The sequence below is a fragment of the Salminus brasiliensis genome, chromosome 2 (assembly GCF_030463535.1).
Source record: "Salminus brasiliensis chromosome 2, fSalBra1.hap2, whole genome shotgun sequence".
NCBI classification, from domain to species: domain Eukaryota; kingdom Metazoa; phylum Chordata; class Actinopteri; order Characiformes; family Bryconidae; genus Salminus; species Salminus brasiliensis.
The window spans coordinates 31,364,371-31,389,731 of NC_132879.1; the positions used below are offsets into that span (position 1 = coordinate 31,364,371).

The 25,361-nt window shown below is 38.7% G+C and overlaps 1 protein-coding gene across 2 annotated transcripts in view; it reads right to left on the reverse strand.

Moving 5' to 3' along the window:
* Positions 1-25,361, reverse strand: part of shisal1b (shisa like 1b) — a 47,839-nt gene that overhangs the window by 4,477 nt on the left and 18,001 nt on the right. The window contains exons 2-4 of one of the 2 annotated variants that reach the window (XM_072672362.1): positions 18,178-18,363; positions 14,733-14,946; positions 9,991-10,323 (exon numbers count right to left, since the gene is read on the reverse strand). In XM_072672362.1, the coding sequence (XP_072528463.1) occupies positions 9,991-10,323; positions 14,733-14,946; positions 18,178-18,244 (614 nt within the window). In that variant the 5' untranslated portion in view covers positions 18,245-18,363. Of the gene's footprint in view, positions 1-9,986; positions 10,324-14,732; positions 14,947-18,177; positions 18,364-25,361 lie in introns of those variants that run through there. The other variant, XM_072672361.1, reaches the window with a different exon arrangement.

The following is a 25,361-nucleotide window of genomic DNA, read 5'->3' on the forward strand; positions in this document are numbered from 1 at the left end:
TTTTTCACTTCACCTGTCAGCGAAGTGTTACTGACATTTACATTTATGGCATCTGGAGGTCTGACACTCTTATCTAAATGCTTAGTTTTCCACTCCCAAAAATGTATGCCAAGCTAGCACAAATAGACTAGTATCTACAGACCACCTTGGGCTGAGATACTGCTAGGCACAAAATTAGTGTTGATTCAAATACTTCACAAATAGATGGGTTTTAGCCAGTAAGGGACTCAAGGGATTGTTCAGGAGGTTTGTTCTGTCACCTGGGTCCAGGTACAATCTTGATGCTTGTCAAATATTGATGCTTGTCTTTCTTGTATCTCAAAGGATAGCAGGTCAGGTTGAACCATAAGCTCAAAGAGAACCACACATTATTGCTGTCATGCAATAATAATCTACAAATATGAACATCCTTTGCTCACTACTGTATTTACCTTTGTGGTTATTGTGTTTCACAGCCATGCACATATCTGCTGAATTACTGTGTTAGTGTTCCAGTAAGTTCCAGTACTACAAAGAGCAACCTTTGATTAAACATGATTAGGAAGTGAACAAGTGATGGCAAACAAAGCTGTGGTCCATACACTGTGAGACATGTTAGCTAGCAGCATGTATTTTCAAATAATTGAATACATCACTTTTTTCCTGCTTAATGTTGTACTCAGTGGAATAAAATCTCAATCAAATTCGTGATTTCTTCTACATCTTCTGCACTTTGTCACCTACAGTGCTCTGAAGCTGCTTATTGGATGGTTTGACCACAGTGGGCCACACTGCTTTCGTATTTCCTACATCTATTTTTGGCTTAAAATTAGTGTGAAATGCATTGAGAAACAGTAATTTATAGGAAATAGATGACAATGAGAAAGGAAACGTTAAGGCAACAAACTGTTCATGATTAAGTAATTGTTAGACTTTGTAGGTTCTCTATCTTCTCACTTCCTTTAACCTAACAAATTCCAAGTCAACACCCACACCCACAAAGCTACTGACTTCTGAGCACCACATCTTGTTTCATAGAGACTCCACTTCATGTGCCTTTTCTATCCCCATGATCAATACCACTAATACTTCCTAATATTCCTTTTAGACAAAATGTCCCTTGACTTGGAAAACTGGCTTGACCATCAATCTCCAGTCCTGAAGATTTGAAGATCTTGAACTAACTAGGAAAATCTTTGGTCATGATCGAAAGAGCCACAGTTATTCAGTTCAAGAACACTGTGTACATCTCTAACCCACACAAATTGTCCTTTCTTTTTTCTACTCTTTTAAATTCCCCCACCACATCCACCCACTTAGTCTTTCACTGCAGATGGTTTCATTTGGAGGTTGTTTAATGGCAGGAGATTACACTTCATTTTGTACTTATCTGGCGCTGTGACAGCTGGTTTTGATGCCACAGTTTAAGAAAAGTTTACTCAAACACTTGTTTGAAAGTGCATGCAATGAAAACTATAAAAATGATAACTGTGTGCTCATGCATAAAACAGATCTAGATGCACTTGGTTGCAGTTTAAAAAGAGATAGAGAGCATGCAGCAAGTAGTAAAGCTTTTACTGGTTCCTTGAAAGTTCTCGATCTGTGAGTGTGCCACACCAAATTTCTTTCCAGCAGAATATTTAAAGGCTTTTTTACCTCTAAATATTAGGAGAACTTAAAAGTTTTAGATGGAGAAAATTCCTGTGATCTTCTTGATGTCACCTGTCTGTAACAATTAGCTTATGTTAAAGTTAATGCAGAGAATAAAATGAAAGAATAAAATAAATACCAACAACAGGAATAGCCAAAGGTGCCCAAACTTTTGCACGTCACTGTATCTACGATTTTGATAGGGTTGCAACAACACTGTCAAAAGATTACCTACAGGCAAACCTAATCCAAATGAACGTTTCAAATAAAACTCGAAGAAAAGCTATCTGATTATTTATGAATTCAGTTTGCTATTTAGATTTAGATTTGACAGACTCTGAAAAGTCAAAAATTGTGAGATGTCTTGCAGAGGGATGCAGCAGTCTTGAAATTGCCAAACTTTTGAAGCGTGATCACCGAACAATCAAGCGTTTCATGGCAAATAGCCAACAGGGTGCAAGAAAAAAAAGGCGCAAAATAACTGCCCATGAATTGAGGGAAATCAAGCGTGAAGCTGCCAAGATGCCATTTGCCACCAGTTTTGCTATATTTCAGAGCTGCAACGTTACTGGAGTATCAAAAAGCACAAGGTGTGCGATACTCAGGGACATGGCAGGGACTTAAGGTTTTATGGACTGATGAAATACGAGTGACTCTTGATGGGCCAGATGGATGGGCCCGAGGCTGGATCAGTAAAGGGCAGAGAGCTCCACTCCGACTCAGACGCCAGCAAGGTGGAGGTGGGGTACTGGTATGGGCTGGTATCATCAAAGATGAACTTGTGGGACCTTTTCGGTTTGAGGATGGAGTGAAGCTCAACTCCCAGACCTACTGCCAGTTTCTGGAAGACACCTTCTTCAAGCAGTGGTACAGAAAGAAGTCAGTATCGTTCAAGAAAAACATGATTTTCATGCAGGACAATGCTCCATCACATGCATCCAAATACTCCACAGCGTGGTTGGCCAGTAAGGGTCTAAAAGAAGAAAAAATGATGACATGGTCCCCTTGTTCACCTGATCTGAACCCCATTGAGAACCTGTGGTCCCTCATAAAATGTGAGATCTACAGGGAGGGAAAACAGTACACCTCTCTGAACAGTGTCTGGGAGGCTGTTGTGTCTGCTGCACGCAATGTTGATCGTAAACAGATCAAGCAACTGACAGAATCTATGGATGGAAGGCTTTTGAGTGTCATCGTAAAGAAAGGTGGCTATATTGGTCACTGATTTGTTTTTGGTTTTGTTTTTTGAATGTCAGAAATGTTTATTTATTTTTTGTAACTGAGTGTCTTGCTATCCCTTTCTGCTGTTACACTGAGAATTTCCCCACTGCGGGACTAATAAAGGACTATCTTATCTTATCTTATCTTATCTTATCTTATCTTAAATGTTGTGTTATATTGGTTTACCTGGTAAAAATAAACAAGTGAGACGGATATGTATTTGTTAAGTATATATAAGTTGAATAATAATTCTGCACAGTAATAGTTACCTGCACAAACAGATATCTTCCTAAGATAGCCAAATCTAAAAAAAAAACAACACTCCAACTTCCAAAAATATTATTGAGTCTTTTGGGTTGATTGAGAACATAGTTGTTGTTCAATAATAAAAAGAATCCTCTCAAACACAACTTGCCTAATAATTCTGCACACACTGTATAAGAAAAACACAGATTTCCTGGCACACTCTCCCGCTGCAATTCTGGTAGCAGTGCAACAATATGGCCAACAATGTGCATGTAGCCATTGCATGTACCAAATTTGTAAAAGTTGATAAGAATAAATTCAAAAGTACAAAATGTAGACAAAATCCAAAGACAAGCTCCCCTCACCAACCCAAGGCTCAATTTTTATTGGATGTCTTCCAGTTCTTTATGGCAGAACTGTTAGAGCCAGCTTTACCCCAGTTATAATTTCCAGTCCGAATTACACACATCAGACAATAATAAATGTGGCAATAAACCAATGTCATGTCTTTGAATCACTGTACATCTAGTAGATTAGTTGCACTTCTCTTGGTTATCAGTTCATATTTCTTCCCCTGAAGGTCGCTCAGCTTGCAGAGTACCTTGCACATAAGCATTTACATTACCTGGTGTACGATTTAGTTTTATTCCCTTATTATGATTCTCCTATGCTCTAATAGAGCTGTTTGCATTACTTAATCAAATCTGCATGTGATTTTGCCACTGCCTTCTGCCTCATTTTTCTGGAATAATATGTTCCACACACATGCTTATCTACACCTTAATTATCATCTCAGTTATTACACCAGGAGGTCTCATGGGCTTTGAAAATAACCAAGTAAGGGTGTAAATGAATGTAATTCAAAAATGTGTTCTATAAAAACAGGTCAGGGCTGAATAAATGTTGCAAATGATACAAATGTGGAATGTGCTGTGCAATTCTTGAATATCTTGTATGAACAAGTATTCTTATTTGTTTGTCAGAGAAAGGAACCAATTTAATAATCTATTAGCATACACAGATTAGATATACAGGCTAAGGAATGAAAAACAGAAGCTTGCTATCATAGCAATCGTACTTGTCCGAGCTTGTTATCCTCTTGTCTGATTTTCTGGAGTGAGTGAATCATTCTTATTCTTCATGAAATGTTTTAGGCAATTGGAATCATCTCCTGTTCCAACAATCCCATTTTATAAATGCAAACCAGGATCTTCTTTTCTCTGTCCTCTTTTTCAGAATCAGGTATTTCTGTGATAGCTGGTAGTATCACTGGTATTATAGTGGCTGATACTGGTGTTGTGGTGTCTTTGGCAAAGGCTAATAATGGAAGCACCTACTCTAAGTTAAAATTGCCCTTCAGTCTAGAAAACATTCTGAGGTTTGACATATACCAATCAACAGAACCTTTTTAGATTGTCAGTAAACTGCTAACAAGTGATCCAACAGCTGAATGAAAGTAACTGATAATTGCTTCACAGTATCAGTGTTTTAAGACTCTCCACAAGGGTGTTGACCTGGCACTTTATTATATGGGTCACAGCATAAAAGTCACAAGATATCAGCAACTGTTCCAGTAACTGTGTCCGAAAAGGAGCTCTTGTCATGCCTTGTCTTCTTCATTTTGATTTGTGGTGTATTGTTAGGGTGATGGCATGTCCCGAGTTCTCACTGCCCCTTTCCTTCAGCCAAGTCAAATCAAATTTCTCAGTGGGCTTATGATGTTTGTAACTCAAGCCGGCCCATTTGGCTCTCTGTCGGCAGCTGCCAAAAGTGACCGGTAGACCTGGCACTGGTTGGCATGAGCCATGCCAGGATAAACACGCAGACAGGTTAGGTACATTGCTCACTGATGAAGCAAAATATGCACTGGAATATGAGACTGGAAGAGATAGATAAATAGATAGAAAGATAGAGAGAGAGAGCTTTAGATTGATAGATAGATAAATAGATGCAGAGTCCAGAGTAGTGCAGAGTCCAGTCTGACCCAAGCAGACAAGACCAATCGCCTCAAAATTCCTCAAAGAAAGATTTCTGATTTCAGACCCCACCCCACACACATTTCACATCCCACCTCCCACTTCCCTTACAATGTATTTATATTAGCATATAAAAAGGCAAGAGATCTGATCATAGACCAGAAGTCGGTGATGGAAGACATGGCCCAGAGCATCAGAGCAGAGGTAAGGGACAAGGCCGTCTTTAGCCACTGCTCGCTCCATGCATTACGACGCGGACTACTGAATAAAACACTGCAGAGCACTTTAAAGCAAGATGTTGAAGAAGTGGTGCAGCAGCAGGGGCTGTGTTCAGTGCTGTGGAGTGAGCTGCTGCGGAGGGTCCCCTGTGTATGGAAACACTCAAACATATTTTGCTTAAGTGGCCAGGTTGTCAGAATGCTTACTAATCGAAGAAGATATGCAGCTTACAGATGCACAGACATCACACCATTTTAAAAGTATCAACTACATTGCTGATATCGTTTACTGCTTCTTTTTATTGTGTATTACTTCTATCACTTTTTTTCAACATGAAAAGACAGCTTCAAATATTTATTTTGCAATTCAAGTACTTGGAGAAGATTAGGAAGCAATTTAATCATACATTCTATCATATGCTGATGAATGATCTATTTAAAGTCATTTGTAATTTACCCTAGAGCTGTCATTGCTGCTTTGCAAACACAAGGCAAATATAAATGTTATACTATTACATCGTTCTACATGCCATATAGTTCTCTCAATAATTTAGAGCTTGGAATCTGGATGCGTCTAAAGTTTCTTATTTTATATTTATTTTTACTGCTTCCTATAAATTATTTGTAACGTTTAAAGCTACAGGGCACTGGAATCATTTCAGACTTCTTGTAGCTGCAACAAAACCACCTTTAATAGAATTAGAATTTAACTTTACTGTTCAACAGCCATTGCATAACAGTACAATGGAAGTCAATCACATCAAACCCATCCATTGCAGTGAACACATTATACTATACACTAGTTTATAGGGCAGTGAGAACTCACACTCAGAGCAGTGGGCAACCACCTCCTCACCTTTGGATTAATGGATGGATGGATGGGTGGATAGATGGATGGATGGATGGATAGATAGATCGATAGATAGATAGATAGATAGATAGATAGATAGAAAGATAGAGCAGTGGGTAACATCCGCACCTGGGGATGAATAGATGTACGAATAGATGGATGGATAGATAAAGAGCTTCAAAAGGAGAACTCCCACTCAGAGAAGTCGTGCCTACGTGCCTGGGGAGCAATTCAGGGGTTGGGTGGCGTGCTCAAGGGCACTTCAGCAACAAACGGGGGGAGAAAGCACTGTTCTACCGCCCCATACACACACACATACACACACTTCCTGCAAATACATCGAATAAATCGAATCAACAATCTTCCAGTGCCAAGCCTACATCTCTAACCTTCAGGCCAAGGCTGCCCTTTTACATTATTAATAAACATTGATTCTGAACTTTTAAGCCACACTGTACATTGGAAAACAGCATTGAATAATTGCAGCTTTACTGCATACACTGTGTGTTTTCAGTTCCCATGCATTTGACTTCAGCCAGGCCACATACTGTGTGGGGGCACACAGCAACTAACCAAGAACAGAATAATGCTGCTTCCTGTCACAATTCCCAGGGGTTGTCTTTTCTCTTCTTCTCCGTATTACATTATACAACAGCAGCTCACCATGTAAAGCTATCCCCAGTGCTTTCTCAGGCCATACCCATACCAGAAAAAGAAAAATGGCACGTAGAACCCTAATATAGAGACATTACGCTGGCATGCCATACTCTGCTCCATTTGAGCTCCATGCTTCAATTCCCAAGCAGATAGTCAGCAATGACACGAGGCATTAGGTTGTATTTTAGTGGATGACCTCGCTTACAAGTCATGACCCCCTCTACCAGATGTTTGCTTCAGAGTAGAGACTAGTCCAGTAAATTCCCATTATGCTCCCTGAGGAAAGGGTTTAGCCCTCTCTGGTGACCTCAACCAGACTGTTTGATCCAAAGCTGTATAACATACTGTTTATGCCTCAAAAAGAAGTCCCCATAATCTTGGAGACATAAAGCAACATAACAACATATATAGCAATTATTCCTGTAAACAACAACAGAATCAGTTTGATGCTCCCCTGACTTATAATAATTAGTAGAATAATATAATAATATAATAATATTACAATAATATGTAATAAGGTGAAGGCATCTCTGTCATTGCCATTCTGGGCCCAAGACCACTTGTGAGAACTGCATAAAGCTGTGTAGCCTGAGTAATATTTGTGTAAAATCCTGTAATATTACTCTACCACATCAGTCCACATACTTCTTTCGCTTTAAATGCTAGTTCTGTATCTCTCAGCTTGTCTACAAATAGTAGTTTCCCAACTATAGTGGGATCTGATGCTTTAAACTGCAAACTTTCATGTGTAAAAGCAACTACAACTGTTATGTTTCTGTTCGGTAAACATTGCTCTGTTAAAAGCCTTCTTTCAGGAACAGTCCCGAATACAATCATAAAATGTTACTTTTACTAATGCTTGGAAAGGTGAGCTATCCCATATTTTTCACTAACATATCTGCTGATACCTAAAACTTTATAAAGTGTAAATATTCAGATGACATCTACCGCCTCACCACTACTGAGAACATTTATTTTTGTAATGTTATATCAACAGTAACAGAAAATGCAGATAAAATAAAATAATATAAAATAGACAAAATAGTCCAGCGGCACATAAACATTCTGTTATTCTGAAGGTCGAATGAATATGTCATCAATTAACGGTTTAAACGGTATATAACGGTATTACTCATTATTACAATAATTACTACCTCTTGCTCAGCTGCACAACATTATGTTGCACATCCACTTGTTGCACTTGACACCAATGTCTAAACAAATATATATATATATATATATATGTTATTATCTCTTTATATATTTTATACACAAAGCTGTGTTTGCTTATCATATATTATATACTCTACCCTATATTCCGCACCATTAATAATAAAACCTTGAACTTAACCGCCTTGCAACACTATAGTAACCACCTAGCAACACCGTAGGAACCACCTGAAATGCTATTGCACACACCTAGCAGCATCTTTGCAACAACAGAGCAACCAGCTGGCAATACCATACAATCCACCTGGAATGCCATAACAACTAGTTTCTTTGTGGCACAGTTAACACTATGCTACAGTTCACTATTATATTTACTGCCATTGTCACAATACCACTTTTTCTATACTGATACTGATATTAAAACCACCATTGCTTCCTGACTACCAGACTATGTCTTCACTACTGGGAAAATAAAGAGTTACAGAGCATGATTTGACCAATGCTATGCAACACATATTTGAACTAAAGTAAAAAACGGGATTAACAGGCAGCAGCATTAGCCTGACATAAATAATGAATAGTTTTCAATTACAGAAAATGCACAGACCCAAGCAGAAGCAATTATCATAATACATATTCCAAATCTAAACAGTGACAATAATTATTCAAATAAAATTGATGACTACTGACTCAGTACTACATGACTTTACAGTGCCATTCTCTAAGGCTGCAGCGGTGTGTTTAATGAGGGGCTTCTGTAGACAAGACAAGCTTAATTAGATGAGAATTCACTGGCACTAAAGAACTCCTGGAACATCTGCCTCTTACTAAGTCCTCTTGTCAAGTGTACCTCTCTCTCTTTCTCTCTCTCTCTCTCTCTTTCTCTGTGTGTTCTTTTTTGAGACTTGTGTGTGATGTCCCCTGATTACAAATGCCCAGTCCAGCTTATAGGGCCGTTTGTCAAAGCATTCCTTTCATTAATTTATCACAGAGCTCCAGCAAAAGAGGATGAAAGGCAGGAGAGCTCCTGCGGTGTGCTGAGGTGTCCCAGGCAGCTATCACACAGAGAAACACTATGTCTGTGTCAAGCCTTTAATTAATTACGTGCTTGTGCTGAACGACCCCAAGTCAGTCGATATCTTTAATGTTTTACTAGAGTGTACTAGAGGAAACCCTTCCAGCCCTTCTCCAAATAAATCAACGTCCAACATAAAAAGACCAACAAATTTGAGTTGCAGGACGTAATGAGACCACATTGACAGCTCACTGGGTTCCATTTTATTCAGATACCACAATACGTCTTTCTGAAAGCGAGTTCCCTTGCATTGGAATATTTGATTGTTGTTTTATCACATGACCTGTATGTGCCAGAATCAAGGATAGCACAACAAGCCCTAGTTCTGATAACAGATGCACATAGTGCTGGTGAAAGAAGAAAATTTATAACGATGGGTCAGGTGCTCAGTGTGAAACATCTGGTTCAAGGCAAATTATGCAGAAGGCTGCTGTATGTTTGCCCCCTGAGTGTGTGTGGAGGGGGTGCAGAGAAATGAAAAGGGAGAGAAAGGGAGAGCACTTGAAATATATTCAAAAATTAAAGACAGTATAATATAGGCCCCTGACTGTTTAGTTTTACCTTAGTAAAGTAAAATAAAGTCATGTGATTAGGTTACTATGATACAGGACAGACCATTCAAGAACATTAGCTTGTCCAAAACTCTTGCTAAGCTTAGTTCTGAAAACTGATCCACCAAACTTTCCACAGAAAACTGAGAAATACCTTGCAAAAGTTCAAATGTGAGATTCTCTTAAATCAACCATTCATAAACACCACACTGAATATGGAAATGTGAAAAGAGTCTATTCTGTTTGATTTGAGCTGGCTTATACTTCCACTTAAATCAAATCCAAAAGAGTGTAGGCAAAAAAAAGAAGGGCAAAAACAGAGAAGGTAGACAGAGACAAAGCAACAGGTGAAAATTCATTTTCAGTGCTCAATAAAGCCTTGTCTGGCCCAACTCACCAAGCAATTGATGTGTTGTGTGCAGTCTGCGTTGGGCTGTGGGCCTCGGCCTTCAGGCTGTGTCTTGGCTGATTGTGACAGTGCTGTTGTTGGTAGTGTGTGAGCGCTGCTTGAGCTCCAGGCTGAGAAGGCTGCGGCGTCTGGCTCTCCTCCTGCTCAGCTCTGTGCCACTGACTGCGGGCTTGTTTCAGCCAGCGGCCCCCGAGCCCCCACTTCTCCAGGTACACTCGGCATACCTCGTAATTCATGGCTGAGTAGTAGAGGAAGTCCAGTGCCAACAGCACCATGACGAAAAAGCCATAGATCCACACGCCCACCAGCGCGGTGTAATTACTGAAACAAAACACAGAACCTATGAGACATGTTGTAGTATGTTTTACAGCAGCAACTGTTTTTATTTATTTATTCATTTTTTTCAATACTCTTACAAGATGTTGGGAGAGAACAGCTGCTCTTCCTTGGGTAAATGTGATTAAATCAGCATTACACACAATACACAATGCAGAAGCACAGCCGTTTGAACTATGCTATACACTGATCAGTCATAACATTAACACATTTCACAGGTGAGGTGAAAAGCATTGATTATATCAGTGAATATTAAGTTCTTAAAGATGTTGCATTGAAAGCAGGACAAATGGGCAAGCATTAGATTCTAAGCCACTTTGGCAAGAACCAAATGATCAGAGCATCCAAGAGCATCTTCAAATCAGCAGGCAGGTTTTATATAATTTGTCTGGTATGTAGTGGTCAGTACCTACCAAAAGTGGTCCAAGAAAGGACATCCAGTTAACCAGCAACAGAGTAATGGAATTCATGGAGGTCCCACCTCACAACCTAGAGGACTTAAAGGATCTGTTGCCAGAGTATTGGTGCCAGATACCACAGGATGCCCTCAGAGGTCTTGTGAAGCCCATGTCATAGATCTGATATGACGGCGCAAAGGGGAACCGACTCAGTATTAGGTAGTACTAATTAGGTGGCACTAATGTTATGGCTAATTAGTGTCTAATATCATCCATCTTCTTCCTGGCCAGGGTTGCAGTGTTAGGGTTACAAGGAATACCCCCTGGAAAGGGGGAGCCCATCACAGGGTACCACACACACACACACACACACACACATATATATATATGAACACATTTACACCTAGGGGGCAATTTAGCATAGCCAAGTCACCTACCATGTGTTTCTGAGGGGGGCAACTGGGGTACTTCTAGGAAACCCTGTAAGGAAACCAATGCTAACACAGAACAACCCCCCACACCAGCTGTGCTGTTCTGCTACAACAGGGTTCTTCATATTCTTTCCTGGAGGGCTGGTGTCCTGCACAGTTGAGTAATTTACCCTCTTAAACACACCTGGGCCTGTAAGTTATCAGGTGCACTGGCTGTGTTTAAGCAGGATAATCACCAAACAGTGCTGGACACTTTCCCTTCAGAACCGGATAGGAAAAACTCTGCTATATAAGACATCCGTGGACTTGTGTCCCATTCTCCCCTCACACTGGTTTGAGTTGGCTGTTTGCCTCGAAGGAGAGGAAGGGCTGGTTGGGTTTATTCAGTTTGCTCGTTTTAGCTGCCTACAAAAACATCTATTTTTGGTTTTGTCAAATCATGTTTTTGTCCTACCACAGTCAGGGCAACTGTGATGTGTTACCATCACACTGTGTGTGCTACCACTATTTTAACACAGGAACAAAACATATCTCTGTGAAAAACCTGAGCACTGCATTATGTTAATGTATGATAGAACATTTGAGGTTGTGTGTTACCACAAATATCACAGCTCACAGATCTGGTTGAAGTGGATCATGGCAGCTGATGTAATTTGTGATTAGCACACAAACTCAGGTGTTTTATTGCTGTCACAAAACAGCTTACAGCAAAATATGAAGCCCTGGACATTATGTCAAATATGCAGTTTCTTACTCCAAAGAAAGCAGTGGTTGTCATAAGACATGCAGTATTGATACAATTATAAGCCAGATGGGAGGGCAGTGGTGTGTAATTGTGGTTCAGTGGTTTGAGTGCTGGGTTATTGATCACAGGGTTGTAAGTTCGATACCCAGATGCTCTTGAGTAAGGTCCTTAACCTGTCTTTTCCAGGAGCACTGTAGTATGACTAACCCTGAGCTCTAGCCTAGCTTTATTAGTTGAGATATGCAAAAAGAATATCATCAGACTGTATGAAGGCAAATTAATAATTTTACAATGAATTATTGCATTAGATACAACAACTGGAAATAACTTTTGAGAGGTAATGATCTGGTTGTGTTAAAGTGATACATACACAACACATAACAAGACACACAGACATGCTTAAGGCATCACACTACATGTTTTAATGTGTTTGGAAAATGCATAATGTTGCTGTTGGCAGTTTTTCTTTACGTTATATTAGAATGCCATGAATAATGGACTAATTTGCTCCAAAATGACTTAAATGAATTAAATCATTGACTTCCACTGACAGATCCCTTGTAAAGTTGCAATGTTTTCAGAAAGTGTAATGCTTTGTAAAGGCTCAACCTGCCACATGCACAATCCAAATAGCTCCTTAATTCCCTGTATAAAGTTCCTGCAGATATGAATTTTGTGGTCCAATTAGTCTATTTCTGCTGAAATGAAATACAGAGAACTGAGTTCAAACATTTTCCAATTACTGGCCAGGCAAAGTGGTAAACAGAATTGAAAGGGACAGAACATTTACAAGTATTTGCCAGGCATTATCAGAAAATGCCAAAGGAACCCGCCAATTGAGCTTGAGTTAAGTGGAAGTTGTTGTTTTTGTTACCCTAAGTACAGTCAGTTGGTGAGAAATAGTGAGAACGTACATATTCTGAGTTAAGTTGCAAGAAAAAACACTGCATCTCATAAGGAAGTGTGCTAGAGTTTCCCAAGTTCCCAGGTTAAACACAACACATGATTCCCACCTGTCTCAGTTGGTCTAATAATAGCTTGAAAAAAAAAACTGTTTAAATATGTATCTACTGCATTTTAATGTGTGAGCTAGCTCCGACAGATGCACTAGCTCCCTGTCTCTCCAATGCTGAGCTGATTGTGAGTGGCTCTATGGCCATTGTAACCTGAGGGCAGTGGTAAATATCACTGGCTATGTCCAGCTGACCACAGATGCGAATGAAATGGCTTCTCACCGGGTTGTCCTTCTTCACACAATCCTCTTCTACTGCCCGAGAGCAGAATAAGTTAGCACAGCCTGGTGTGGCCATTAGTGTAAGACACCTACTGAGTGGGAGATCACAAAAGCATTGCAACACTTCTAGGCTTGCTTAACTCTGACAAGTGCAAGAATAACTTCACCAGCCGAACGGCGCGAAGTGCTTAATCATTCTGTCCTGTTTTTTTCTATTCACCTATTTTTTGGTTTCACTCTCAAAAATAATGATGCTAAACAGGGAGGGTTGTGGAGTGATGTCATAAAAAGACCTTTTACAAAGAGATCCTTTGAATGGTTAATTAATTAAAACATTATTAGAGAGCATTTTACCTTAAAATAACTTGATGAATGAAATGTAATTCATTCATCATTCTGATGCTTAACTGACTTGTAATAGTGAGAATAGCGTCTATTTCTATCATTGGTATTCCAGGCTAATATTTATATATGTATGTGGAGTCATATTTGTGTAGAATCTTGTAAAATCACTGTACCACATCAGTCCACACGCTTCTTTCGCTTTCATTGACAGTTGTGTATCTCTCAGCTTGTCCAGAAATGTGCCTAACAGCGCAATTTACACTTCCTGACTGTAGAAGGAGCCCAGGAGCAAGAAATATAAAACTTCCATTAAACTTCCACAAGGACCAGTGTGGCTGCAAGTTTTTGTTCCAACCAAGCTTCAGTTTGAAAGCTGAAATCAACTGATACTGACTGTAGACTGTAGACTTGAAATGAAAGCCTGCAGCCACACCAAAAGATTGGATAAGGTGACCCCTGTTCTATACCAATTCAATATTTTTCCCAAAACCATATGTCCAAGTCACAAAGCATTTAAAACTTTTTGTTATGAGTGCAGGTGCTTGAGAGTAGGTGAAGTATGTGAAGGAGACATTAGTGAATAACCTGTCAATTCACTTTTTTGTGAACCTGGACTGAACCTAAACATTACCTGCCTCATAGATTTAATTCTTTTTAATCCATATTTTAGAATCACTAAAATATGGTGGATGTGGCACCACCAATCCATATGGTGTATTGCTATCATGTGCCACATCCACCATATTTTAGTGCTTCTTTGAAATGACAGCGGTTTGTGTTGGTAATGGAATGCTGAAATGTCAGCTTCTGTTATGGTCCAAATTTAGCTCTCTATCATGTTTTGCTATCAGGGCTCAGTTTGGATTCTGATAATCTACGCCGTATACATTTTAAATGTCATACTTGAAAAGTCAGGTAAAAATGGGCAAAACAGGCCCTCCATTCATCAATCTGAAGCCTTGCTATTTGCTGTGCTCTCAGTGGGAAAAAAGGGGTCATAACCTTTCTGAACAGAGCTGCCAGCAGTTAGAAAATATGTAGTTGCTAGATAAATGTGCATTGTGCCCTTTCACACTGATACTATAGTCATGTAATAGGGGAACTGGCTGTGACTCTGCAAGGAAGAAAATTTAAAATTCATTAAAATCAATGGGATGTGACGTTTTAAATAGGTGTGGGTTTAGTTGTCTTGGTTGGCTTTGAGAATAAATCAAATATCAGATGACACTGAATGGACTTACTTGTGTGAAAACCCGTCCAGCGTGGTTGTAAGGTTGACCTGCATGATGGTTTGAAACTCTGTGTCATTGCAGCAGTACTTGAAGGCAGTGTTGTTGTGGTGACAGCAGAACATGTAGGTCTTGTTGTCAGAGAGACGAGGACAGTGGAATCCAAAGTGATAACGCCCCTTGTGGTCAGTGTAGGGTTCACACACTCGGAAATGCGCTGAAAGAGCTGCGGAGGAGCGAAGAATACAGGCTGAAGAGGCAATGCAGTTGCATGACATTTAGCATATTACGATTTAAGCCATCATGTTTATGTAATAATGAATACTCAAGAAGGAAACTAAGAACTGGGGCCAATGGTGCTTAACCTAACACATTTTGTTTCTTAATAAATCGTTTTAAAAGAAGTTGACAAAAATTTATGATTTAAACAAAGCATATTTCTGCCTCAAACAATTTTTTTTTTACCAGATCTTACTGTTTATACATAAGCTAACTATAAATCCAAAAGTGGAATGTGTGCAAATGTTAGGACTTACCCCATAGTCAGGGTTCACTGTAACAGACTGAGCAGACTAGTTGTAAAAGTCACTAGAATAAAATGATGTAAACTAAAACAAAATAAAATTGAAATATAACGTATTTACATGAACTTTACAGTACAGTTACAGTACAGTTTGTGAGCTGTTGAGCTGTTTATGTGCCTCACATTGAGATGTATTATTAGGGCTGCACAATATATCGTTTCAGCATCACCATCGCAATGTGTGCATGAGCAATAGTCACAACTTGCTATTTGCTACTTTTTTGCTGCTTGATACCAAAGGAAAGTCCCAATGGCCTCATTTCCCATGACATAGCTACCAGAGAATTGTATATACACAATATTGTTTATTTTACTCCAATCTTAGACACTGAGTGCACTTTTTAAAACATGTTGGATCATTGCCTTCTGGTGACTTCTTGTGTGACCTATACACACAACTCAGTAATCAATAAACACTTAAGATGGAATCTTATAGATATCTAAATAGATTTAGGCTGAATCCTGAGAAATAGTTGTCTGATGAGTGTGAAAATCTAGAGATGACATTGTTATGGCAATAGGGAATGAAAAAGCATACTCTACTTGAGCCTTTACTCTCTTTTACAGTCTATTTGCTTGTTTTTATTGTTTTGCTATTTTTGCAGAATCTCTAAATATTTTTTTGCCCCACATTTCAATTCCAAAGCCACCAATTCACAGGATCAATAATTTCACTCCAACCATAGAGAGTGTCTAGACAATATTAGATAAAGTCTTCCAAGCTGTCCTTGCAGTTAAGAATTAGATATCAATTTGGCACATTATATTGAGAAGGCTCATTCACGGAAGGAGTTCCCTGAGGAAATGTCCTCAGTGAAAGCTCATTCTTGGTTGAGCCAAACATAAACACTGACCAGATACTAAACCAAACAAGGCTGACTGAATAACAAACATATAGAGAGATGTTATAGCTCTCTTTGTGTACTTCCTTTCAATCTCTAACAATTTTCATCTCTAAGAGCTGTTTTTTTTCTTCAGCCTAATTAGCTGAGAAGAGTTCATAGCCAGCCTAGAAAGCATGGCCAGAGGAACACAAGTCATTACCACTCAGATGAAAGTGAGGCAACACCTGCTCTCTTTGATGTGCTGAATTAGAGCTATCTGATGGAAAACTTGTGAAGAATAACAGAGAAGTCTTGGAGATAGACTCTATTGCTCTGCACTGGTTTGTTTGCATTTAATTTGATGAACAAGAGGCTAAAAAACAGTTTTGTTTTTTTTTGTTTTTGTTTTCAGGCATACAGATGAGCAATAAACCAGGAAAGCCGTATGTGGTTAGGCAAATCCTGTGAGTTTCAAGGGATATTCCATCTGCACACTTTTCTGCAAGTCTAATTCATTGTGACTATTGGATTTTATATATAAAAAAAGATTAATTTGTCAAAATAATTATTTTATCATAAACAAATAAGTGCAGCCCAATTACCACTTGTAATGAATATTAACCATTCTAAAACAGAATTTCGAAAACATTAACATTTCTCTCAATATGGATTTTGAGGGGCAGTGTGTCGTATTGTGTGTTTCAAAGACAGGTTATGACGCATTCGGGCCCTAAAACTGAACTTTATCTATGGCATCTGATCTTGTTACGTCTGGACCTTGAGCTTGAGTTAGAGGCATATTGTATCATATAAATGAAGCAAGACCTTGAGAGAAGCTAATTAGTAGGTAAGGGTGAAGAAAGATTCCATTATAGTATGATTATGATGAATGATTTAATGAAATTAAAATGCCACCCGTTAAATGATTAATAATTCATAAGCATAGTAAAATAGAATATTTAATCAAATATAGGACACAAGACCTGGAGGGTTTGGTTGAGTTGTTAGAGAAATGGTAGAATTTCTGCATAACTAATTGATTGAGAAGTAAAAATCATTAAATGTAGAAATAATGGAGTGGTCTGATTGTTTAGAAACTGACATGGACAAAGGCGCCTCCGTTTTCTGTATACAATGGTGGTAATATGAATCTATCAGGTTGTTATGTCTACCAAATACCCTGACTGTACCTCTCCACAATTTAAAAATACACTTTATGTCAAACTTTATGCCAAAACTATCATAAGATAATGCCTCAGGCTTTGAGCAGCATATTCACAATGATGTAATCTTGTGATCTTTCTGTGAGAAATGTATTGCACTCCTCAGATGTCTGGTTCCTATCACCACTGTGAAGAAATCTGACTCTTCAAGTTTCACACCAACCCACTCTGAAGAACTTACATGGTTTACATAACCATTTCATTATTCACTATTAGTTAGAATTTCCCTTTAAAAAAAACACACCTGATCTATCTAATGATCTAATTAACCAGGCCTTCCAGAGGTGAACTGGTTACAACATACAAGACTAGAACTGAGAACCACTGACACAGAAAAACCTCTTCTGATTCCCTAACTTTTTGCAGTCAGGGTTGCCTTCCTGTGTGAAAAAAATGACTTCCACAGATTTACTAGTGATTGCACATTATCCTCCCAGCAAAACCCCGGAACCACCTGTAATGCTATAGCAATATGCCACAATATGCTTTTCTAAAAAATTTATGGATACTGTCAGTACAAACTACATGTAATGGATTTAGGGCAGGCCAGTGTATAAAATGTTGAATAAAAGGCATTTGTTCTCATGTTTTTTAAAATGTGGCAGCACTGGTTAATTTTTGTCCATTCCTACTTATCAGACTAGAGTATTGTAATATTATATTCATCCCATATCAGCAGTGAAGTGAACAGTGTGAAGTTACATTTTAAGCTTAATGAAGCTTTATAGATTCTTTATATTTTCCTCTTGCAGCCAAGGACCATTGAGGAACCATTATTTTTGAGAGTGTAGCTCATGTAGTCAGCCTTTCAGTTATGTGAGTCTTACCTGCTGTGGAAAGTAGAAGCAAGATGACGGCCAGGATGTTGAAGGACTGACGGCTAGTGACACTCATCTTCTTGTCCTCCCTCAGGGGAGGATGGAGGGAAGAGGATGGACAGCTTCAGCTGAGCTCAGACATGATGTTCCATGTCTGACTGGTTCTGTTCATGGCTGCAGCAGCCAGCAAACCACCTGTAAGAATAGAAGATCTGATTGGTCAGGGTAGATCTAGAGACCAAGACATGTTGCATGCATGAAATACATTACAATACTCATATTTCTACTCAGCAGAGGTAATGTCTAGTACTATTGTAAGTACTCATATTATACACAAGTTCATTTATACTATTGAATAGTATAATAGTCAAGGTTAGGAGCATTTCCTCACACATTCAAAGAGAAACAGTGCTTCAATGCAAAGTGTCTGCCATTGTGTCTAGTCATTTTTCAAGGCTATTAGGGGTCACTAAAGCCTACAATTTCAACACAATGTTCAGAAAGCTCAAAGTGCTGTATATCCTCTCAATAGTAATTGCACATTATAACATATGAGGAGGATATTAAAATATAGAACAAAGATCTTCAATTCTGGACCTTGAGTCCAGTTTCTGGTTCTGCATTTTGTAATTACAGACAGATATGACACTTGGTTGATAATCAGTTGCATTAACAACTCTGTGATTACAAAACCCAAGACATAAAACTCGATTCAAGGTCAAACGTTGAGGATCTCTGACACTGCGCGCCCCGCAGACGACAGAGGGAAGATTATAGACTAGATATGCTCAGAACAAGCAGTTATTCTGCATTCGAACAACAGTTCAGTTCCAATGAAATTCATTCTATGACTGAAGCACGTCAGCTTGTCTAAATTGCATTGCTTTCTGTACAGCTGTTCCCAGTGGAGACCAAAAGTCAGAAGTCTCAGATGCACTGAACTTCCCAGTTCATCTTGTGTCTAGAGCCCATACATCAGCTAGGTCTCTCTTGAGCTCTAACAGATAATGGGTAGCAGTGTAACTGCTGGAGCTGTAAGTGTGTGGTGGCTTTGAATATCACATTCATATCTCCAAGGTTGTTAGGAAGAGCCCTAAAGTATGCATGGAGAAGACTTTCCAACAAAATAGTTCTTATTTTACTGTGTGCCATAGTGTGGACTACAGAAGGTAAATTTCATGCATGCCTTATTTCCTTACTTTATTGCCTATTTAAAGCTATTTGAATTGTAAATGTGCATGAACTGTGCACACAAAAACAATGTTTTACTGTATTATGAAAACACACATATGCACAATATGTTCAATCTACTAACAGGCATCCTTAAAACACATTAGGTTAGGATTCAGCACAGGCTTAAAACAATCAGTCATGCGAGAGCAATGTTTACTAGTTTACTATGTAGGTTCATACTCACATTTCATGCGACATGATGTAGAATCATAACCTCATGCCATTGATATGTAATATTTGCTAGATCTGTTTTTTTTGTGCAGTGACAAGTGAGTGACATTTCATTGACCCACTTTAAAATAATAGGTCAGGCCACAGTCTGGGAGCCCCATCTTCTGAATCCACAGCCCCTGTATAACTTCAAGGCCATCATTTGCTTAGTGACAGTTTGTTATGACTATTTGTGCTTTGTTCACAGTTTCTCTTGAACTTCACAGCAAACTCGGATAACTCAGCGATTGATGAAATACAGGTTTTAGTGGTCACAAGAGAGACAGCTCACATGTCAGGTATATAGTGCGGGATGTCCTTTCCTACGGCTCTAACAAACACATTATGATAAGGCATGAAGTCAGGCTCCAGACAGTCTAGGTCAGCTAGGTCTCCAACCATTCTCCTGGATATCTAATTTCCTGCAGGTTTAAACTGCAACCCAATTCTAACACTCCTTAGATACTATCAATCCTCATTGAGCTAACCAAGGACTTCTGAGGGCAGAAATAGGTTGGAATACGTGAGGTGGATCATGGTTAGATCCAAAGTCTGCTGGAAGGTAGCTCTTCAGAAGCAGGGTTTGGAAACCACTGATTTAGCTGATCCAATTGCAAATGTTGATTGACTACAGATAATAATTTGCGAGCTGTTGACAAATGGTTAAGAAATGGTTCATAGATTTCAACGTTTTAAAGACCAGTTGTCTTGATATCAGTTACTTAAATATTTAAATATATATATATATATATATATATATATATATATATATATATATATATATATATATTGGTAGATTACTGCAGTTTTACAGAGTGTATTCCCTTTTCCCATTTTCTGATAGAGCCATTACAGGAATGAGAAAACTAAGAAGTAAAATGGAAACTAACTACAGTCTGTGTTAATAAGTTAAAAAGCAATTTCTCATCTGGTCACACTGCAGACACTTAGAGCCATGTGTAAACAGTTCTACTTTTCTGTTTGTCTGTTATATCACATTGTTTGAAGGATTCCCTAACTCTTCCTTCAGGGCAGTGCGTGTGTAAAAGAGCTCCACTAATGAGGCAGTGATAGAACATGACACGAATAAATAAGAAGTGCACCTGTTCTACAGTCTACAGTTCCCTTCATGCTGCTCTTGTTGTCACTGTTCTCTGGATGACAGAACATTTACCAACCCGTGTAAGCGTAAAATAGTTCCTCCAAACACAGGTTTACATCTGCTAGGTTCCCCCTCAGGGAGCAAAGCATGTTTTCCCCTGAGTTCTTTGCAGGCCTTGCTATCTGGCTGCTGCATCAACCTTTCTTATTCAGCCAGAAGAAAGAGGAGTACCCTCTTGATGCTGTCGCACATAGTCGTGATTTGTTCAACATTTTCAAGCCTAGAAATAGCGCACGGAGTGTGACACATGGGACAGCAAATGTAAGAGGGAGGATGGTCCTTATACGTAGCAAACAGAAAGTAACCTTCATCACTATAGGAATACTATATGAAATACTGTATGCTAATGAAAGGAAAGCACAGCAAAGGCTGTACATGCAGACAGTTCCTACAGAGAGAATTGGACCTACTGGAGCAGAAACTCTCTAACGTGAACACACACCCACATGCAGAAATCCCTCACAGATGAAGGACTCTGTGTTGTTGTAATCAGGCGACAGATGTGACAGGAGGAAGAGTCTAAAGAATGTACACCCTTGAGTATTTCAAAAAAATAGGAAAGACGCACAGTCTAATAGTCATACTCCAGTGGTAGCCTACTGTAGCAGAGCAGAGATGAAAGCAGTGAGTGGGAGAGGATGCTATAAGCAACGGTGGACTTTTTTTCCAGTCAATCTGATGAACGGTTTACGGCCTTGTGACAAAGGAGGTTATTTCCAGATAGCTTTTGTCAAACCTTTTTCCTTATTGTTTTCCAGGCCTATTTGGAAATGATTTGAATTCATTAGGAACACCAAAATGAAATGATATCATCTATTAGAAAGAAATTAAGATAGAAAGTAATTTTAGTCTCTTCCAGGCAGGTCATTAACATTATCTAGCTGTCTCAACACATTTATGCGCTGTATTATAAGGTAAGCAATATAAGGGGTGGGTGGGATGAAGGACTCTGTGTTGTTGTAATCAGGCGACAGATGTGACAGGAGGAAGAGTCTAAAGAATGTACACCCTTGAGTATTTAAAAAAAATAGGAAAGACGCACAGTCTAATAGTCATACTCCAGTGGTAGCCTACTGTAGCAGAGCAGAGATGAAAGCAGTGAGTGGGAGAGGATGCTATAAGCAACGGTGGACTTTTTTTCCAGTCATTCTGATGAACGGTTTACGGCCTTGTGACAAAGGAGGTTATTTCCAGATAGCTTTTGTCAAACCTTTTTCCTTATTGTTTTCCAGGCCTATTTGGAAATGATTTGAATTCATTAGGAACACCAAAATGAAATGATATCATCTATTAGAAAGAAAGTAAGATAGAAAGTAATTTTAGTCTCTTCCAGGCAGGTCATTAACATTATCTAGCTGTCTCAACACATTTATGCGCTGTATTATAAGGTAAGCAATATAAGGGGTGGGTGGGATGAAGGACTGTGTTGTTGTAATCAGGCGACAGATGTGACAGGAGGAAGAGTCTAAAGAATGTACACCCTTGAGTATTTCAAAAAAATAGGAAAGACGCACAGTCTAATAGTCATACTCCAGTGGTAGCCTACTGTAGCAGAGCAGAGATGAAAGCAGTGAGTGGGAGAGGATGCTATAAGCAACGGTGGACTTTTTTTCCAGTCAATCTGATGAACGGTTTACGGCCTTGTGACAAAGGAGGTTATTTCCAGATAGCTTTTGTCAAACCTTTTTCCTTATTGTTTTCCAGGCCTATTTGGAAATGATTTGAATTCATTAGGAACACCAAAAAGAAATTATATCATCTATTAGAAAGAAAGTAAGATAGAAAGTAATTTTAGTCTCTTCTAGGCAGGTCATTAACATTATCTAGCTGTCTCAACACATTTATGCGCTGTATTATAAGGTAAGCAATATAAGGGGTGGGTGGGATGAAGGACTCTGTGTTGTTGTAATCAGGCGACAGATGTGACAGGAGGAAGAGTCTAAAGAATGTACACCCTTGAGTATTTCAAAAAAATAGGAAAGACGCACAGTCTAATAGTCATACTCCAGTGGTAGCCTACTGTAGCAGAGCAGAGATGAAAGCAGTGAGTGGGAGAGGATGCTATAAGCAACGGTGGACTTTTTTTCCAGTCTATCTGATGAACGGTTTACGGCCCTGTGACAAAGGAGGTTATTTCCAGATAGCTTTTGTCAAACCTTTTTCCTTATTGTTTTCCAGGCCTATTTGGAAATGATTTGAATTCATTAGGAACACCAAAAAGAAATGATATCATCTATTAGAAAGAAAGTAAGATATAAAGTAATTTTAGTCTCTTCCAGGCAGGTCAATTAACATTATCTAGCTGTCTCAACACATTTATGCGCTGTATTATAAGGTAAGCAATATAAGGGGTGGGTGGGGGGGCATAGTGAGATATTTTGTGTTGGAAAAGCACTCATTAGAGAAACTACAAACTACCTCTTCAACTACAAACTACCTCTTCAAATAGGAAGCTATAGTTTTCTGTCTTACATGTAATGCGGAAGTATTGTATGATGGCATGGTGCATGGTTTTCCAGTGCCTGCTTTCTCTTTCAGGGTCACATCTGGGCCTTGTTGGCTGAAGAGATTGCTCTGACATGCTGACTTGTTTGCACTTTTAGCATCACACATGGATCTAAGCAATAACTTTATCTACACAAACCACTGCCTGACTATACAGTCATATGCAAAGATTTGAGCATGCCAAGTTAAATTTTATGTAATATTGTGTAATATTACATTAAATGTAATATTTTTCCCATAATGTTGAATTCTGCAAACTGTGAAAGGTGTGGACTCAATGTAATTTAATCAGTGATCCAAACTACTTCAGCTGAGATTGATTTTGATTGAATTGCTACTGTTCAGCTGACTCATTTTGGTTAAATAACACATTGTTCTGTTAGTAACATTGCTTCTGTGCTCCCTTAATTATCTCTGTGGCAACAGGCTGTATGAAATACTGTCTAAATAATACACTGTGCTTAGTTATAGGTCTCTGCTCTGTTCTTCTATAATTACCTCAGTGGCAAGTGTAATGTAGGGACTATCAAACAACAGTCTGGAAGTAGATATATGTTTTAGCGACTTTAATAAGAACAACAAATGACAAAAGTAGAGTAAGGATCATAAAGTCTCTCTTCCCTTGCTATCAATTATCAGGGCTTGTATAGATTTAACATTACCTGTTATTACATTATGTAATAATACATAATATTGCTGTTATTAATGATTAAGTTGTTATACAGGGGGTGTAAAATAGTGAGAAGGTGCACAGTCATTTGTCCTGCCAGTGTTTAAAGTACTAGGAGCCAATGCCGCACCACATTTTGAGTTCAAAATACTATTTTCAAAGCATAATAATAATAATAATAAGAAGAAGAAGAAGAAGAAGAAGAAGAAAAGGAAGAAGAAGAAGAATTATTATCATTATGCTCTACTCTCCCTACACTGCACATACCTCTGACTTGCAAGATTTAGGAACCAGACAGACATATAAAATCTTCATACATGCTGGTGGTCTAGAATTTTTCCCAAACTGTTGTAATTAATTAGTCTAATTAATTAGCATGTGTATTGTTTTTTACTATGAATTCATCTGCAGACATTCATCCTGGATCCTTATTAGCAGGTTATCCAGTCTGGCTGGCTGACACTTGTAGATTGCCTTTGTCCAAATAGTCTCACAGGTGTGCAGTGGGATTGCGGTCAGGACTTTGATTGGGTCATCTGTTTGTTTTTGAGCCACTGTGTTACTTTAGACTGTGGCACTGTTCTTATTTTTCTAAGGCAGGTTCTCATGCAGCACTGTTTTGGTCTGTCTATTCTTCCTTTACTTTTAACACAATGCTCTGTGTAAAGCCTCCCCACAGCAAGACACTGTACCACCAAGTTTCACTGTAGGGATGGTATTTCTTAAGGTATGAGCAATTAGGAGATGCAAGTTAGGTTTGCAACTCCAGTGTGTGGTTCGAACCCTGAAACAATGCCAATATAAACTTAAGAACAAACATATAATAATATGACATAATAGAGTTTGTCCATCTTTCTAATCCATCTATTAATGAGGATAAGGTTTTTGATCAGTGTGTGTAAAATGATATGTTAAATAAAGAGAGCTCTTTCAAAGATATTTGGGAGTATGAAAGTAAGATAATCACAGGGTAAGACAATATGAAATATAAGTAATAAGCTAGTCCTGTAAATGTTCATATTATGGACCTGTGCACCTTTACTCTACAGAAGAAGAAATAGAAACCTCTCCATCACTACACCTGAACCATCTGTTAAAGGTAGGATGGACATGGCTTTGTCCCTGAGGCACATACAAATACGTGCACCTACTTGGACACTGTACTATTGACACAGCTGCCACAGTATTCATTGTTCATTTAACAAGTCCATTTAAGCAATGTCTATAGTGGAGCCATTGTCCTTTCAGCCATGTCCCATCAAAGAGAACTGCTTGGGTTCTTTTTAGTGGATTTGGGTTTGGTTCATCTAGTTTAACTGCCTGGCTGTTAGTAATAATAACCAATGTAATTCTACCCATGTATATAATAATAATAATAATAATAATAATAATAGTGGGGAACCCTCCGAGTTT